The sequence below is a fragment of the Lepus europaeus genome, chromosome 5, assembly GCF_033115175.1.
Source record: "Lepus europaeus isolate LE1 chromosome 5, mLepTim1.pri, whole genome shotgun sequence".
In the NCBI taxonomy this organism is placed as follows: domain Eukaryota; kingdom Metazoa; phylum Chordata; class Mammalia; order Lagomorpha; family Leporidae; genus Lepus; species Lepus europaeus.
The window spans coordinates 52,529-69,683 of NC_084831.1; the positions used below are offsets into that span (position 1 = coordinate 52,529).

The 17,155-nt window shown below is 66.8% G+C and overlaps 1 protein-coding gene across 2 annotated transcripts; it reads left to right on the forward strand.

The window, feature by feature from the left end:
• The first annotated feature begins 2,946 nt into the window (after nucleotides 1–2,946).
• SAMD11 (sterile alpha motif domain containing 11) lies at nucleotides 2,947–17,075 on the forward strand. Of its 2 annotated transcripts, XM_062190232.1 has the most exons (14): nucleotides 2,947–3,478; nucleotides 4,230–4,321; nucleotides 6,753–6,934; nucleotides 7,313–7,363; nucleotides 10,563–10,684; nucleotides 12,952–13,041; nucleotides 13,117–13,251; nucleotides 14,487–14,649; nucleotides 15,269–15,384; nucleotides 15,513–15,591; nucleotides 15,674–16,170; nucleotides 16,314–16,438; nucleotides 16,642–16,752; nucleotides 16,833–17,075. In XM_062190232.1, exons 1-14 carry the CDS (start codon nucleotides 2,962–2,964, stop codon nucleotides 17,073–17,075), a joined length of 2,523 nt encoding a protein of 840 aa, XP_062046216.1. In that variant the 5' UTR covers nucleotides 2,947–2,961. The 2 variants fall into 2 exon arrangements, with proteins under 2 accessions (XP_062046216.1, XP_062046217.1); XM_062190233.1 differs by lacking the exon at nucleotides 2,947–3,478 and adding an exon at nucleotides 3,623–3,722 and having other exon boundaries at nucleotides 12,952–13,251.
• The last annotated feature ends 80 nt before the right edge of the window (nucleotides 17,076–17,155 follow it).

Consider the following 17,155-nt stretch of genomic DNA (forward strand, 5'->3'; position numbering starts at 1 on the left):
TCCAGGTGGGCATGTGTGTGTCGCTGAGCTGTGTGTGTCCAGATGGGCACGCGTGTGTCACTGAGCTGTGTGTGTCCAGATGGGCACGTGTGTGTCACTGAGCTGTGCATGTGTCCAGGTGGGCATGTGTGTGTCGCTGAGCTGTGCATGTGTCCAGGTGGGCATGTGTGTGTCGCTGAGCTGTGTGTGTCCAGATGGGCACGCGTGTGTCACTGAGCTGTGTGTGTCCAGATGGGCACGTGTGTGTCACTGAGCTGTGCATGTGTCCAGGTGGGCATATGTGTGTCGCTGAGCTGTGTGTGTCCAGATGGGCACGCGTGTGTCGCTGAGCTGTGCATGTGTCCAGGTGGGCATGTGTGTGTCGCTGAGCTGTGTGTGTCCAGATGGGCACACGTGTGTCGCTGAGCTGTGCATGTGTCCAGGTGGGCATGTGTGTGTCGCTGAGCTGTGCATGGTGGGTTACATGTCAGCATCACAGCACAGGTCTGCATGGGATTACCTGGCAGGTGCCCACTGGAACCCCAACACACGTGTGTCTCAGACCAGGCCTACTGCATCCTGGACTTTGGCTCCTTTGGGAGGCACAGGTTAAGCTCAGTGGACAGACCGGCCCCAGAAACACCTTCCCGTCTCCTAATGCCAGCTCCTAGTCGGCAAAGGCCAGGGGGTCCAGCAGTGCAGTCCTGGCTGGTCTGATCAGACATTCCTGGAGGTTCTGGCCACTTTGCAGGAATGTGTGAGGGGCTCCAGCTGGTTTACCACTGGGATCTGGGTCTGCATGGTGCTGTCTGTGCATGCGTGGGAAGGTACTTGCTGGGGGCCGGGGGCTGCCGCGGGGCAGGCAGGCTGAGGGGCAGCTCCACCTGTGCTCTCAGGGGCCAGCGTCCTCTGCTCCTCTGTCCAAGTCCGGCATGGAGGGGGCAGTCTGCTGGGGGGAGTGGGCGGGTCAAGGCCGGCGCGCCTGGGCAGGGGGCAGCAGGCTGGCCTCGCGCTCCCCCAGGACGTCTCGGGTCACCGTCTATGCAGCGCGCACCGCCCCGCGGTTATTTATGACCCCTCCCCCCCTCCCTGGCGGCAGCGGCGGCTCCGGCCTGAGCCCGGCGGCGGAGGGCTCCGAGCGGGGGGGACCGCGAGCAGCGACGGCGCGGCGCCAAGACCAGCGGTGGGCCAATTCGGTCCACACAGCCTGCTAACATGCAGGCCAATTCTAGGGTTAAACCCCCGGGGAAATTCTAGGATTAAACTCTGCCATTCCCCCCCCCCCCTTCTGCCCTTCTGAGAAATGCCAGAAAGTGTGGGCCCCAGGCTGCAGGGGTTGGGGAAGAGGGGGCGGGCAGGTCCCACAGGCAGGAGACCTGGGCCCTTGGGCAGAGGGTCCACTTCCTCTAGAGAGGTGCAGCCAGCAGCAAGAGGGGCATGAGTGAGCCCCGCTCTGCCCCCTCCCCAGTGCTGTGGACAAGTGGCCACACAGGCCTTCCACCCGGCCTCTGGTCAGCTCTGACCACTGGTTCCCACACCTCCTGGGAGGAGCAACCATGGGAACCTCACACCTGAGAGCCGATGGCAGCAGTGGTGTGGTGAAGGCGTGCGGGAGCTTGCTGGCTGTCACATGTGGGGTCATGCACGGTCTCCGCTGACCACAGATGCTCCAGGAGTAGCCCCAAGGGAAGCAGCATGGGAGAGGGAGCAGGCAGGCATTTGGGCTCTGGTTCCTGCACTGAGGGGAGGTGGGCAGTGCCTGCCCGTGAGGAGCAGCAGAGTGGACACCATGATCAGCTTCCTGGTCACCAATGGCCACTTCATGTAAAGTGGGTGCTGCTGTCTGGGGCTGGGTGGGGGCTGCCTCCTCACTCCAAGCTCCTCCCTTGAAGAAGGTGCTGGTACCAACAGGCTGCAGTTGGCCCAGCTCAGCCCCTGGGGCCCAGTGAGGCTGGAGGTGTGATGGGGTGGGCACAGCCAGGGGTGCACCCCAGGGCACCAGGGGTTCGCAGAACAAAACGTGCTGGCGCCACTTCAGGGACCCCTCCCACCTCTCGGTCCCACCTGTCACTGGAGTGTGCCCCCCCCCCCCCCGTGCAGCAGCCTTTACCTGGCTGTGAGTAGGGGAGGTGCCAGGTGCAGGGTGAGGGGCAGCGGCCTCAGGAGAGGTCCCTCACACGGGACCAGATGCCTCTCAACCCGAAGACCACAAAAGGCCCTCCCCAGCACCCAGGCTCCCGCCCACGCCCACCGGGGAGGTGCCCCCCCTTCCCCGGCCCCACAGCCAGAAGTTTCTAGCTAGTGGGTGCCCGTGTGGAGTCCAGCTGCCCCCAGCAGCGACCCTGGCCACGAGGGGCATCCGTGCGCTCACTCGGGTCCGCCCTGCTCCCGCCCTCGCCCGCCAGGAATGGGGCCGGGGGTGTCGCGCCGCGCCCCCGCCCGCGGGAACCCGGTCGGCCGTCACGCGCCCCCCGCGGGAGCCCGCGCCCGCCCGCCGCGCCGGGGCCGTTTAAATGGGCCAAGTTGTGGCGGCGGCGGCGGCGGCGGGAGTCTCCGAGTCCCCGCCCGGCGGGCGCGCGCCAGTGGACGCGGGGGCGCGGCGGGCGTGTGGGGCGGGGCGGGGCGAGGCGGGGGCTCGGGACCCCCAACAGGGCGGGAGCAGGGCCGGCGACTCCGGGACTCTCCACTGCCCGGCGCGCCAGGCCTCGGGCTAGCGAGCGGGCGCAGGTGGCCGGGACGCGGGACCCCGGGCGCCCCGCTGAGCCCCAGCGCCCCGGAGGCGGCGGCGCTGGGCGAGTCGGCTCCCGCAGCCCGATGTCTCGCCGGCCGGCCGCGCAGTAGTACGGGGCGTCGGGGCGCGGGGACAGGCAGCGTGGGTCCGCCGGCCGTGGCGACCCAACTCCGGCCCCGGCCCCGGCCCCAGCCCCGGCCGGCGTAAGTTGCGCCGGAGGCGGAGAGCCAGGCTCGCGGCCGGCGCGGGCCATGCCGGCGGTCAAGAAGGAGCTCCCGGGCCGCGAGGACCTCGCCCTAGCCCTGGCCACCTTTCACCCGGCGCTGGCCGCCCTGCCGCTGCCGCCGCTGCCTGGCTACCTGGCGCCGCTGCCCGCCGCCGCCGCCCTGCCCCCGGCCGCCTCGCTGCCCGCCCCGACCACCGGCTACGAGGCGCTGCTGGCCCCGCCGCTCCGCCCTTCGCGCGCCTACCTCAGCCTGCACGAGGCCGCCCCGCACCTCCACCTGCCCCGGGACCCGCTGGCCCTCGAGCGCCTGGCGGCCCCCGCGGCCGCGGCGCCGGACTTCCAGCCGCTGCTGGACAACGGCGAGCCCTGCATCGAGGTCGAGTGCGGCGCGAACCGCGCGCTGCTCTACGTGCGCAAGCTGTGCCAGGGCAGCAAGGGCCCGTCCATCCGCCACCGCGGCGAGTGGCTCACGCCCAACGAGTTCCAGTTCGTCAGCGGCCGTGAGACGGCCAAGGACTGGAAGCGCAGCATCCGCCACAAAGGTGCGGGGAGGGCGCGGGCCGCCCGCTCGCGCGCGCTCCCTGGGGACCCGCGGCCGCGACCCGGAGGGGGCGCTGCAGCCCCGGGGCCGCCCTCGCCCCGCCCTCGCGCGGATGCCGGGGTGGACGCGGGCGCAGTGCCCCGGGGCTGCGGACGACTGCCGGCCGGCCGCCCCTCCGCGTGTTCCCCTGCGAGGTTCCTGGGCATCGAGGCCCAGAGGAAGTTTGCGGGAACTCGGGAGCGCAGGTGGGAGGCGGGCAGGAAGGGATGCGGAGCCGCGGGTTACCGCGGGAACGGAGGGGCGTGTGCGCGGGGGAAGCTGTGAGAGCAGGTGCGGGCCGCGCGTTGTGCGCGCGCCTGCGGGAGTATGCGGGCGCCTGGCTCCCAGAGCGTGACCCGGGAGCGCTTGGAAAGTTGGGGCCCGTGCTCACTGCTCCGCCGCCGGGTTCCCGCGGCTCCGCTCACCTGCGCCCCAGCCCGACCGACCTCCTCCGCCCCGCTCCGGGCTCCAGCGCGGCCGGCCTGGAGAGGGTGGAGCGCGGGAGGAGGGGCTCGGAGGCGGCCTCCCCACACGGGGGAGGTGCTCGCCCCGCACTGGAGTTTCAGAGCCCGCGGGTGGCGTCCGGGAGGGCGCGGCGGGCGCGGAAGTTAGAAGGAGGCGGTGTGGGAGGCTCTGTGTGAACGCCCCGCAGCAGCCGGAGGCTCCGCTGCCTGCCCGCCGCCCGCTCACCGGCGCCGCCGCTCGCCTCGCAGGGAAAAGTCTGAAGACGCTTATGTCCAAGGGGATCCTGCAGGTGCACCCTCCGATCTGCGACTGTCCGGGCTGCCGCATCTCCTCCCCGGTGGTAAGACGCCGGCGACGCTCGGGGGCCTGGGTGTGTGTGTGGGGGGGGAGTTCCTGGGAGGGGCCGGCGGGGGAGGGGCTGGGCATTGTGCTCCCAGAGGGGGCGGGAAGCCGGTGCGTGGCCCCTGTCTGGCTGGCTGGGTAGTGGACCCTGCCTGCTCTGCGACCTCTCCCCCTGTCCCCGGGGCAGTTCGGGTTTCACCGCCTCCCCGGGTGGTGTCCTTGGAGCCGGCATCTGGTCCCAGGGTGTGATTGTCCTCTGGCCAGGGTTTGCCTTCCAGGTGGTGCCAGGATGGGGGTGAGTGATGTGTCTGTGGGTGCTGGGCCTGGTACCCCCCACAAGGGCTGGGGTAACCCAGTGTACTGTGGACACAGAGCCTCCTGGGTGTGGGGTCTTTGCATTGTGGGCCTTCAGAGTGCAGAGAATTGGAGTTGTGGGCTGGCTCCGCCTCCTACTGGGGGCAGACAACCCGTGCACATTGTCTCTGGCCTGGGGAGCATGCGGCATTGGGCTGCTGACTTCTGGGCAGGTGTGCGTGGCCCTGGGCAGCCAGGCTGGGCAGACTGGTCTGAGAGTTTCTTCGGGGAGGGGGCAGGATCTGTGCCCTCCCAGGAGGTGAGGGAGGCCCCCCTTGGCTTGCCTACTCTGGACTGGCAGTGAGGGGTGCTGTCTGGGTTCCTCATGGCAGCCTAGGAAGCCACGGACATGAAGAGAGGCTCTCAGACATTTGGCACATTGGTTGGGCACGCCCACACCCAGTCTGACGCTAACAGCCTCGCACACACTGGAGTTCACGCGAGCTCATGACATACACAGGCGCGGCCCTGTGCCCTGGCTGTTCGATGGCTGTGCTGGAGCTGTCACCACCCCTGCCTGGGCCAAGCTCCCTCTCCACTGGAGAAGGGTCCTGTGGGTTCTCATGAGCAAATCATGGGGAAGGAGACGGTGCAGGGCCTGCAGAGGCCCTGGCGCTTGGTCTGCAGCGGGCGGGACTTCCCAGCACAGCATGCTCTGCAGGCCGCTGACTGACAGGCAGAGGCCCGGGCACAGGCAGCCCTCCCACCTGCCGCCTGGCTGTGCCCTGCTGTCACTGGATATCTGGGGCCTCGGCCCTGGCAGGGCCTCAGGAGTGGACACTGGGGCTGTAGGCCTCAGGCTGTGCTGCTCTACCCCACCTGCACCAGTGCTGCTGGCCCTGTCTCCCTGAGCATTGCAGATAGAGAAATACAGGGGCTCCTCAGGCGGGCCCAGTGGGTTCTCGAGGCATGGGGGGGGGAGGCCATGGCTCCTGGACCCTGGAGAGAGGACTACAGCTTCCAGGTTCTCAGACCCTGGAGTGGGGAGTGGGGGGCAGGCCCACCTGGAGGTGATGGACGTTCTAAGTCGCAAGTGCCTTTCACCTGGAGGTCAGCACAGCGGCCACCCCAGCTGACTTCTGAGAGTGGTGTATACTAGCTCAGGTGGCGCTGTGGGGGATGGCGAGCCCCTCCCTGCCACCCCCTCCTCAAGCTCATGGGTGTGGTGAGAAGAAAGGGGTCCCAGGAGGCCCCAGTGACGGAACGGAGGAGACGGATTTAGGTGCTGCCAAGGCCTGTGCTGCCTGCCCGAGCCAGCAGCCCACTAGCGAGTAGGGAAGCGCTGTTATGTGTCTGCTGTGTCTGCACCTGGGCTCTGAGCTGTGCAGCTCTGTTCCTCCTAGCTCAAGGCACCCCAGCTGTCTGCACTCACCCAGCGAGGGCAGGGGACAGGGAGAAAAAACCCACCCACCACAGCCTGAGGGGCAAAGGGTCTGGGTCAGGTGACCTGGGGGGGCCCTGTGACTGGCAGAGGTTCAGCAGGTTCAGTTACCAGTCTGCCCAGGCCCTGGGATGGCCTGAGCTGGGCCCTGCAGGGTTTTCGCAAAAGAGGGGAGGGACTTTGTCCACGTGGGAGTGGACTTGGGTGTTCACACAGAAGGCTGGGGTCGTCAGACTGGCACTCACTGAGACAGCTGTGGGCTGAATGGACATCCACCAGGGGCAGCCCTCAGAACATATGCCCAGGGCTTTCTGAGGCTGCGCAGGTGGGGCTGCCTCACGTGTGAGCCCAGAGAGTGGGCCACACCCGTCCTTCCGGCTGGGCCCTCAGCCACAGGCCCCCTGCATCTTGACCCAGCCCGGGTAGGGTGGGGCAGGGAGGAGCTGGGCCCAGCTGGGTGTCTGCAGGGGTCCAGACCGATGCCTTGTCTCTGGCCATCTGTGGCTCCTGATCAGGAGGTGAGTCCTCCAGGCTTGAGGGTCCCCCCACTGCGGGTAGGGGTGGTGGGAACAGCAGTCAAGGACTGCTGCACACCTGAGCCCTGCGGGGGGCCACACCTGGGGTGTGGGCCAGGGCCAAGGCCCAGGAGGCCATGTCTGTGCAGCCCATCCCCCCTCTCCTCCCACCCACCCAGAACCGGGGACGGTTGGCAGACAAGAGAACGGTTGCCCTAACACCCACACGGGTCCTCAAGAAGGAACGGAACCCCAGTTTCTCCGCCAGCGATGGTGACAGTGATGGGAGTGGCCCAGCCTGTGGGCGGCGGCCAGGCTTGAAGCAGGAGGATGACCCCCACATTCATATCATGAAGAGAAGGTACTCACACCAAGGCTTGGGTGGGACACACTCCCTCCCCTCCTTCCACCGTGCAGTGGTCACTTGGCAGCAGCAGCCCCTGGGGCCTGCACCACCTGGTTGGATGCCCCGCTCCTCCAAGCCAGTGGCTGCTGTAGACGTCACTCTGATCTGGTCCCCACCTGGCCAGCGCAGCGCCGGCAGCTGGAGTTCTGCTTCCCCAGCAGAGGGGCTGCAGCGCCTGCCTCAGCAGAGCTCAGCTCTGAGTGGAGCAGGAGGGCAGTGTCTCAGCATTGTCCTTGCTGGTGCCCCATGCCCGCCCTAGAGACAGGTCCCACCCACCTGTTGTCCAGCTGTCAGTCCTGGAGCCCAGGCTGACTCCTCCTCCTCTCTCTGTAGAGTCCACACCCACTGGGACGTGAACATCTCCTTCCGAGAAACATCCTGCAGGTAGGCGTCCCCAGCCTGGGCTGTGCTGCTCACCCACTCGGGAACAGCAGGCAGCTGGCCGAGCCCCCTCCGGGCTGGGAGTGTGCTGGACGCTCCAGGGTCTCAGTCATTTCGACTGGGTGGTTGCAAGCACTGTAGCAGCACAGGCCCGAGCTGGAGCCAGCCTGGCCCTGGAGCTGGACACGTGCCCTGTCCTGCACGGGACTGGCTATTTCAGCCGTCTGCCCAAAGCCGTGGTCTCCCCTCCAGAAGGTGAGAGTGGTGACGTGTGAGTGAGGAGTTGACAGGTGTGTAGCAGTTCACGAGGGAAAGGCCATGTTTGGAATGAGGGAGGGGGCGTGGCTGGTTCACCTGGATGCTCGAGGGCCTTGGTGCTGGGCTGTTGGACATCGTCCTCCAGGCGAGGGGCTGCTAGGAGCTCCTTAGCAAGGGAGTGACCAGCTTGTTTAGGAGGCATGCGAGTCCCAGGCCCCAGAGGGGCAGGGGTCGGTCAGTCTCCCGCAGAGCCCAGCTGAGGCTTCTGGTCAGTGGGGTCCTGTCTCTCCCCGTGGCCTCCAGGTGAACACAGCAAGGACCCACAGGCAGGCAGTGGGCGCCTGGCAGCAGGACCAGCTCTCTGCGATGCCGGCTATGAGGGGCCAGGTCCTCCTCCTGGCTGTACACCAGATGTGTTATTATTTATGTCTCTGAGGTCGTCTGGATCCTGGAGCCAAATTACAATAAAAACATCTTTAAACTTATTTCCACCTCATTTTGGAGTTGCCAGCTCAACTGATCATTTTTATGAACTGTCATGAACATTGATGACATTTTATGGGCCTTTTACTTGGGATGCTACAGGATAAATTGGTTGGCAAGGTCTGTAGGGAAAGCCAGGGGCCATTCTGCTCCCGGAAAGCTGCTCCTGTCCCGGCCTGGAGTGTGAGGGTGGCACTGATGGCCGGAAGCAGGGCCTGTGGCAGCCTAGGAAGAGGCCAGGCCTGGAGGGATTTGGGCCTTGGTCCTGCGTGCTGGCAGGGGCATGGCTTGCAGGCCTCAGAGGAGCTGGCTGACGGGTGGCATGGGGCCCCCTGCCTGGCTCTGTCCCCCACCTGGCTCTGCAGGAGCTGCCTGTCTGTGCCTCCTTCTTGTGCCCCACAGAGCCTAGCAGGTGTTCCCTGCAGCTGTAGTTGGCAGGTGGGGAAGTGGCCCCCTCCTGGGGTGCTTAGGTGGCAGGGACTGGGCAAGGGCCGCGCTGAGGGAGCCCAGGGTAGGGATGCCCGTAGGGAGTGGGGTCTCTGCCCCTCCTCCCTCCGCTTCCCCAAGGGGCCTCCTGCCATTGTCCTCCTGTTCCCCCCTTTCCCTGCACCGCCTCCCCCACAGCCTCCCCGACAGGACCTTGTGTGTGTCGGGCACAGAGGCTGTTTCACGGCTGCAAGAACCTACTGCTGGATGCCTGGGACGTCCCAACCTGGTGTGTGACAGTTTACTTTGTGGATGTTATTTGTCTATTTGTTTATTTACTTATATATATAAGAAAGACTGAGAGAGTCAGATGGACAGAGATCTCCCATATACTGGATCGTTCCCCAAATGCTTGCAACAGCCAGGGCTGGGCCAGGGGAAAGCTGGGAGCCAGGAGCTCCATCCAGGTCCCCGAGCACTTGGGCCGTCACTGCTGCCTCCCAAGGTGCACGTTAGCAGGAGGCTGGAGTTGGGAGTAGGAGCTGGGACTCATGCCCAGGCGCTCCGGCCCGGATGCATCCTGACCCGCTGCACCACCATGCCTTCCCCTTTGTGGCTCTTTGAGTAAAGCCAGAGAGTGACCAGGTGACCAGAATAGGTTTCAGGACCAGGCCTTCTTGGGGCCCAAGGAGCAGACTCCCAAGATGGAAGCCAAAATGTGGAGGAGCCGGTCGCCTGCACAGTGCCATGGCCCCGAGTGCCCACGCAGTAGGTGGCAGAGCCCCTGGTGTGGGGGTGGCTGCTGTGGACAGAGAGGATGGACGGATGGGCTGCCCCCAGGATCTCAGAGGGGCCGGTTCCCCTCCTGCAGACCCTGGGCACAGTGGGAGGCGGTTTGTGCAGGGGTCTCTGGCAGGCATGGGCCTGCTTCCAGGCCCCCTCAGCCCCCTCCACCTGCTGAGGACAGCACTTCTGGCTCCAGCTTCCCCGCAGGGACGAGACTCCTGCCAATTAATCCCGTAAAGGACTTACCCCCACCTGACGTCCTGCTGCACGGGGGCTGTCTTTCCCGAGGAGGTGGGGGTGGGGAGCAAGGGTACATCTGGGTTTCCTCCAAGACACAGGAGCCCAGCCCGGATGGAGTCTTTGGTGCTGAAACTGATCTGCTTAGGGGCCAGCCCTGGATTAGCCCAGCTCCAGCCAGTCCCAGCCAGGGGGGCTGGGGGCTATTTAATGAGGTTTAGGGTCGGTGCCCAGGTCACTGATGGAGGCTCCACCGGGCCACTAGTGTCACTCAGGAGGCCGCTGCGTTACAGGTGGGCAGGGGCGGGCGTGTGCAAGGGAGGGGTGTCTGTGTGATGGGTGAGACACCGGCCCTGCTGCTCCTGGGTCCCTGACCCTGTGGCACCCTTCTCTGCTGCCCGGGGTTGCCCACAGAACCCCCAGAGGGAGGCAGGTGGCCGCAGCTTCCTCCTTCCTCTCTCTGGAGAGTCTGTGGAAGAAAATCTGGGACAAGAGTTCAGTGCACATTCATTGCTTCCCTGGGGCTGGCTGTTGAGCGCCCATCTGGCCCCACACACCCTGGCCCACGCGCAGCGCGGCGGGCTGAAGGACCTTGGTCTGCACTGTTTGCTTATCTGAGGGGACTGCAGATTCCACTCGCTGTTGCTGAGGAGCCGGCAGCACGCAGGGGACACAGTCCTCTCTGGACCTGTCCCGTGGGGGTGACCCCCATCCCCACCCCCGTGCAGGTTCCCCTCTGCCTGGTGGGCGCCTGGCAAGGAACGGGGCTACAGCTGTTCCCTCTGCAGAGTTCCGTTCAGACAGGCCACCCAGCTCTGCACACACCCTCTGGGGGCAGTGGTGGGGTTTGTGTACACGGTTTGTGCCCCCTTGCTTTGGTCTTCTCCATGGTTGCGCATTCGTGTGGCATCACAGAGGACCCACGTGGCACTGCCTGCTCGCCCGGCCAGGCTGTCTGTCCACACTGGCCCCGGCGGCGCTCAGGAACTCTGCTTCCCGTCTTGCTCTGCAGCCAGGACAGCCTTCCTGCCCTGCTATCCAGCGTGCATCGCAGCCGCCACCTCGTTATGCCGGAGCACCAGAGCCGCTGTGAATTCCAGAGAGGCAGTGTGGAGATTGGCCTGGGACCCGCAGGTGAGGAGCCTGCCCTGCCCGAGTAAGTGCTCAGAAGCCCTGGCTGCCCTGGCCGGCTGCCAGAGAGGCCTGCAGAGGAGGCGGGAGGTGTGAGGCCGGCTGTCCCCTGGGGCCCCATGTGATGGTAATTGTGTTAATCCCAGCCAGCCAGCCCGGCAGGCAGGAGGCTCTGCCCTAGCTGCTGTTGGGGTGGCTTTGGAATTGCGGCTGCCTCCTCACAGGGGCTCAGAAATGCCCCACCCCCACCCCTAGAAAGGCTCATGTGGGCAGGAGTGTGTTCACCCCCATGCACCAACCCCAGAGTTTGCCAGCTCCAGTCCTGCTCCTCCAGGCTCCCAGGAGGGAAGGGGCCTGTCCCCAGAGAGGGGATTGCAGCCCGGACCTTGAGGGTGGGCAGGGGGTACTAGCCCAGGAGCTCGCAGGGAGGGGCACAGCTCAGCTCCAGCTGGATGCAGGGCAGGAAAGGCGCTGGGGAGCTGGACTCGGAGACCCTGGGCTGGGCTGTTGCTGACAGGAAGGCGGGGTGGAGGCCCAGCACCCCCACAGGACGCCTGAGCACCCCCACCAGGGTCCCCATGTGGGTCTTTGTGGGTGGAGCCGTCTTGAGGCGGGTGAGCAGGCCGGCTGATAAAATGTAATTGCCCCATCGATCAGCCAGAACCAGGAGGGCCCCACATGATTGAGATATTCTGTGCCGCAGGCCCTCCCCTGCCGCCCGCACACAGGGAAACCTACTCAGGTGCACAGCACGTGCCCGTGTGTGCACAGACGTGTGCGGCTGCTCCCAGCTGGGGGCTGCATGCTCCATGCTGCAGACACACGTCATCCACACACATGTCACCCTGCAGTGCTCACACGCGCATGCCCCATGTCAATCCCATGCCTGAGGCTTCAGTCCTGGCCCCGCCCCAACACTGATGCCCTGGGCAGGTGGGGCTGGCAGGGTCCTGACGCCACTCCTCAGCAGTGCATCTGCCGTTGGGTGCACGTGTGCGAGAGCACTGTGGCCTCCTCATGGAGCCAGCCGGGGGGCTGTGCCTCACTTGGGTCCTCTCCGTCCCCCAGTGTCACCTCTTCCAAGCTGTGCCTTCCTCGGGCTTTCTAGGAACAGAGAGGAAGCCCCCAACCCCCAGTAGAAGGTCTAGGGGGAACGTCCACTGTGGAGAAAGGGAAACAGATTGTGGCAAACTGAGCTGTCTGGACCCTGCAGGTTGTGCGTGTGTCCAGGTTCCCGCAGCAAGCTTGGGGCACGGCCCCTCCTGCCCGCGGGGCTCTGACGCCTGAGGCCGAGGGACTGACACCGGCTTCCTCAGGGCCCCTGTGCAGCTCATGCCACCTCCACCTCAGCTGGCTCCATATGCCCTGAGCTGCCGATGGGGTGGGGTCCCTGTCTTTGGGGCAGTGCCTGAGGCTGGGGTCGGGGGCCAGTGGCAGTGAGGTGGCTGAGATCAATAAGTTATTAGCACCATTCTGTCAGCTGTAATGTGCAGATTGATCGGGCTCTCACGGCAGCAGCGCTTCCCCAGCCTGATAAAAATGACAGATTAAGGGAATAAGAAGGAGGAATTAGGTTCTGGGGCTGATGGCAGGGCTTCCGGAGGGGGCCCAGGTTTGGAAGCCCCACCCTGCCGAGACCTCCTAGTGGGCTCGGGTCACACAGGGCTGCCCCTCACCCCACCCACTCAGAGGCCTCCTGAGGGTCGGGTGCTGGAGGTCAGACACCCAGACCCTGGGCACAGGGGGTTAGGAGCAAGCTGGGCTGTGGTCTTGGATGTTGGATGTATGACCTGAGACCTGGGGCAGGGCCTTGTGGCCAGGCAGGCTGGGGCTGTGCGGGCTGGGAGGCTGCTCAGGCTCCCTGCAGAGTTTGGAGTCTGGCTGAGCAGTGAGCAGGTATGTGACAGCCAAGGCCAAGTACTGGCTCTGGCAGGACCAAACAGAGAGGGATTTTGGTCTCATAGGGGCCTCAGGGTGCAGGCAATCGGGGTGTGAGCAGTACTTTCTTCCTTGCCTCTCCAGCAGGCCCTGAGCAGGGCTCGCTGATTTGCCCAAGATCCTGGAAGGGCTGGCTGGGGACAGCAGGGCACCTGTGGGGCCCTGAGCTTCTGCCTGGAATTCCTGGGACTCCCCTCAGTTCTGCAAGGGCACCCCAGGGCCCAGGGCAGGGCCCTCTTGCTGTGGCACCCTGAGTAAAGGTGGGCACCACTCAGGCTGAGCCAGGTCCCGCCCAGCCCAAGCCACAGGTGGGGCCACTCTGCCCATCACAGGTGACCTGTTGGGCAAGAGGCTGGGCCGCTCCCCGTACGCCAGCAGTGACTGCTCCGCGGAGAAGAAGGCCCGAAGCGAGTCCCCTCCAGGTGGGAGCCTGACCCGGAGGCGGGGCACAGGTCACTGGGAGAGGCAAGGGCTCCTCACCTCGCTCCCCTGCACAGAGGCCCTGCTGCTGCCGGACCTGGGGCCCAGTATGGCCCCCGAGGACCACTACCGCCGGCTCGTGTCAGCCCTGAGCGAGGCTGGCGCCTGCGAGGACCCTCAGCGGCTGTACCACCTGGGCCTCCCCAGCCACGGTATGTGTCCTGCCCAGGAGGGATCCTCGCAGCCCCCAACACCCATGGGTGCTGGGCAGGGGCCGGCTGTGTGGATGATGGGGTGGGAGGCCGGACCACCTAGGGGTCTGTTTTATTCCTGGGGAGTCCAGGAAGTGCAGAGACAGAGCACAGTGTGGCCGTGGACTGTGGCCCCCAGTGTGAGACTGGGCAGAATCCACACCAGGAAGCCCAGAGAGGCAGCACTGGGCTGCGGTGGTCTGGCCGCTGCGGCCCCAAGGGTTCCCAAAGAAGCCCCAGCTGGAGGGGGGCTGCCTGGCCCCTCCGTGCTGTGGCGACCCCCAGGACGCACCGTGTCCAGCGCCCCAGCGCCGGCTGGCGGTGGGGAGGGGGCAGGAGTGCCTCTCCTTTCACAAGGCGCCGTCCCCCAGGGCAGCTCAGGCACCAAGAGCCTGAATAATTCACCAAATGTTAATAATTTAAAAATCTTCCTTTTTAATTGCTCTGCCTGCCCTGCCTGGGGCCGGCTCGCTGGCCCGTGCGGGGGAGGGGGCGAGGCCGCCGGGGAGCTGCGCGCCGAGCGGGCTGTCAATCTCCGTCCGCGCCGCCGCCCCCGCCGCGGAGCCGACGGTAAATAACCGCGGCCGCCGGGCGGGGGCCCCGCTGGGATCGGCGCGGGCAGCCGCGCCGGCCGGGCTCCGCGGGCTGGCAGCCGGCCCAGGGCAGGACCCACCTCCGCTCTCCGGGTAATTAATTTATAAACAGAGGCGGCGGCGGAGCCTCGGCAGGCGGGGACTGCGGGGGGGCTCGGCGGGTCGTGCTGGGCCGCGTTGTGACCGCGCCTGTTTGTGTGGGCTCGGGGGGGGGGGGGGGCATGGAGGGTTGCCCGCGCCCCAGGCCCGCACCGCGCCCGCCTATGTAGGCGGAACCCCCACGCTGCAGGCCCAGTGCTCGGCCTCAGCGCCCCCTTCATGTCCGGGCAGCCTTGGTCTGCTCGCCTCCTGACCCCAGCTATCGGGCACCGCCTGGCTCCTGTGCGGGGGTGGAAGTGCGGGCTTCCCCTGCCACCTCGCTGTGGTCACCCACGCTCCCGGGCCCTTCCCACGCCGGCCTCTGGAGCCCCGCCAACGTCTCCTCTGCCCTACAGCGCAACCGGCGCCCCCTCTTTTCTCCTTGGGGTCCCTGGGCCACGGATGGGGGAATCCTGGGAGGCCCTGCCTCTGGCCTCTGGGTCACTGCTGTCCCCCCCCCACAAGATCTCCTGAGGGTTCGGCAGGAGGTGGCAGCTGCCGCGTTGAGGAGCCCCAGCGGCCTGGAAGTCCACCTGCCGTCATCCCCAGCAGGCCAGCGCCGGAAGCAGGGCCTGGCCCAGCACCGCGACGGCGCTGCTCCAGCTGCTGCCCTGTCCTTCTCCGAGAGGTACTGGGGTGGGGCTGCCGCCTCTGACTTCCGCGCCGGCAGGCGCCCCGTGACTCCTGTGCCAAGCCCGGCTCGGCTGTTGGCAGGGGGCAGCGAGCAGGGACGGGATGCCCAGGGGAGGGGAGGGCAGCGCCCTAGGCGGGAGGGTCAGGGTTGGCTCTGGTTTCCCAGTGCAGCGACTGGGCACCCTCGCCCCCGCCGCGACCTCGGTCGGGAAGAGGTGCTGGGCTGACCGGGGCACCCGCAGAGAGGCTGCGGGGAATGGCTCCCAGCCTGGGGACCTCCACGTAAGTCGGGGCTCGCAGACGGCGAAGCCGTTCACGGCACAGACCCCTGAGCCGCTACCTCCCGCCGCCCCCATCGCGGCTAATCGCGCACGGGCCCGCGGGGGTCGGAGCAGGCGGGCGGCGGCGGTAATTACTGCAGCAGCCGCCTCCCGCCCGCCGGGCCAGCGCCTCCGCGCCGCCGCCGAGATTAATTGGCGCCGCCGGCGGGGGCGGGGGCGGGGAGCGACCCGGAGCCGCCACGAGCTGCGCTCTGCCTGCCCGCGGGGCCAGCAATTAGCGGAGGCGGCGGCGGCGGGCGGGGGCGCGCGCCGCTGACCCGGCTACGTCCACAGGGAGCTGTCGCAACCGCCCCCCCTGCTGTCGCCCCAGAATGCCCCTCACATCGCCCTGGGCCCCCACATCCGGCCTCCCTTCTTGGGGGTGCCCTCGGCTCTGTGCCAGACCCCAGGTGAGGAGCGCGCGCGGTCCCCTATGTTTACCCGATCCCGCGTCCACCCTGGGAGGGTGTGGAACCCGAGGGTCCGAGTGGCGCCGAGGACGCGCTCCCACGGCCCTAACCCTAACCCTGCCCACTAGGCTACGGCTTCCTACCCCCCGCCCAGGCCGAGGTGCTCGCCCGGCAGCAGGAGCTTCTGCGAAAGCAGAGCCTGGCCCGGTAGGTACTGCCGCGGCCGGCCGACGGGTGGGTGGCGGCCCGGCTGCCCCGGATGACCCCCGCTGTGTGTTCTCGCGGCCAGACTGGAGATGTCTGCGGAACTGCTTCGCCACAAGGAGCTGGAGAGCACGCACCGGCCACAGCTGCTGGCGCCCGAGGCCGCGCTGCGCGCCCCCGACAGCGCCGACGAGCTGCAGCGGCGTGGAGCCCTGCTGGTGCTGAAGCACAGCGCGGCGCCGCTGCTGGCCCTGCCGCCCCAAGGGCCCCCGGGACCCGGCCCCCCAACCCCGCCCCGGGACCCGGCTCGCCGAGCACCCCGGAAGGCAGGTTCGGGCTCCGCTGATCCCAGGCCCAGTGAGTCCAAAGACACCACAGGGTCTGGACTCTGGGCTCAAGATGGGTCAGAGGACGAGCCCCCGAAGGACTCCGATGGAGAGGACCAGGAGGTGGCAGCCGCTGGAGCCCAGGGCTCCACCCCAGGCCAAGCCCCAGGCGCAAGGATTGGAGCAGAGAAGGGGCTTCTCTCAGGGTCCTCGCTGCCCCCTCCATTACCCCTGGGCTTCCCCTACTTCCACACAGGTGGGCACCTTACATCTCAGCCGGGATGGCCCTGGGAGAAGTGGTCTAAGCAGCAGTCTGTGTGTAAACAGCCCAGCAGACTGGCTGGGGTTGGGTGTGGGAGTCAGCAGGACCCCCAGTAACACCACACACCCCTGACCCAGGTGCTGTGGGGGGGCTCTTCGCTGATGGGGATGAAGCCACAGCCCCTGAGGACGTCAGCAAGTGGACGGTGGACGATGTGTGCAGCTTCGTGGGGGGCCTGTCTGGCTGCGGAGAGTATGCCAGGGTGAGGGGGAGCCCCGGGGAGGGGGTGGGGCAGTGCCAGCGGCTAGTCTCTGGAGTGGAAGGTTTGAGGTAAGCCCCCTCCCCTCACCACACGTGGTGCACCTGGCCTGTCTCCACCCCCAAGCCCGCTGCAGGGGAGTGGCCCTTCTTGGTTCTGCCAGGCTGGGCGGAGTAGCAGGTTCTGAGCCTGCTCCCCACTCCCAGGTCTTCAAAGAACAAGGCATAGACGGGGAGACCTTGCCACTGCTGACCGAGGAGCATCTGCTGACCACCATGGGGCTGAAGCTGGGGCCCGCCCTCAAAATCCGGGCCCAGGTGAGCACAGCTGGGCCACATGGGGCAGCCCTGCAGGCTCCTTCCTGGCAGGTGCCCCATCCAGGCCCCTGTCTCTGCAGGTGGCCAGGCGCCTGGGCAGAGTCTTCTACATGGCCAGCTTCCCAATGGCCCTGCCGCTGCAGCCGCCAACCCTGCGGGGGCCCGAGCTGGAACTTGCCACAGGAGAGCAGCCTCTGTCCCCAGCAGCCACCTCCCCTTACGGGGGCACCCAGCCCTCCGCCAGCCGAGACTCACCCAGGCAGGAGAACGGCTCTGGGGCTTTGCTCCCTGGAGCCCCAGACCCCACCCAGCCTCTGTGCTGAGCAGGGGGAGGTGGGGCCACTCAAACTCCCCAGCGCCAACCCCTTCCCCCACCTATTTCTCTTGCTTTTGGACGAAAACA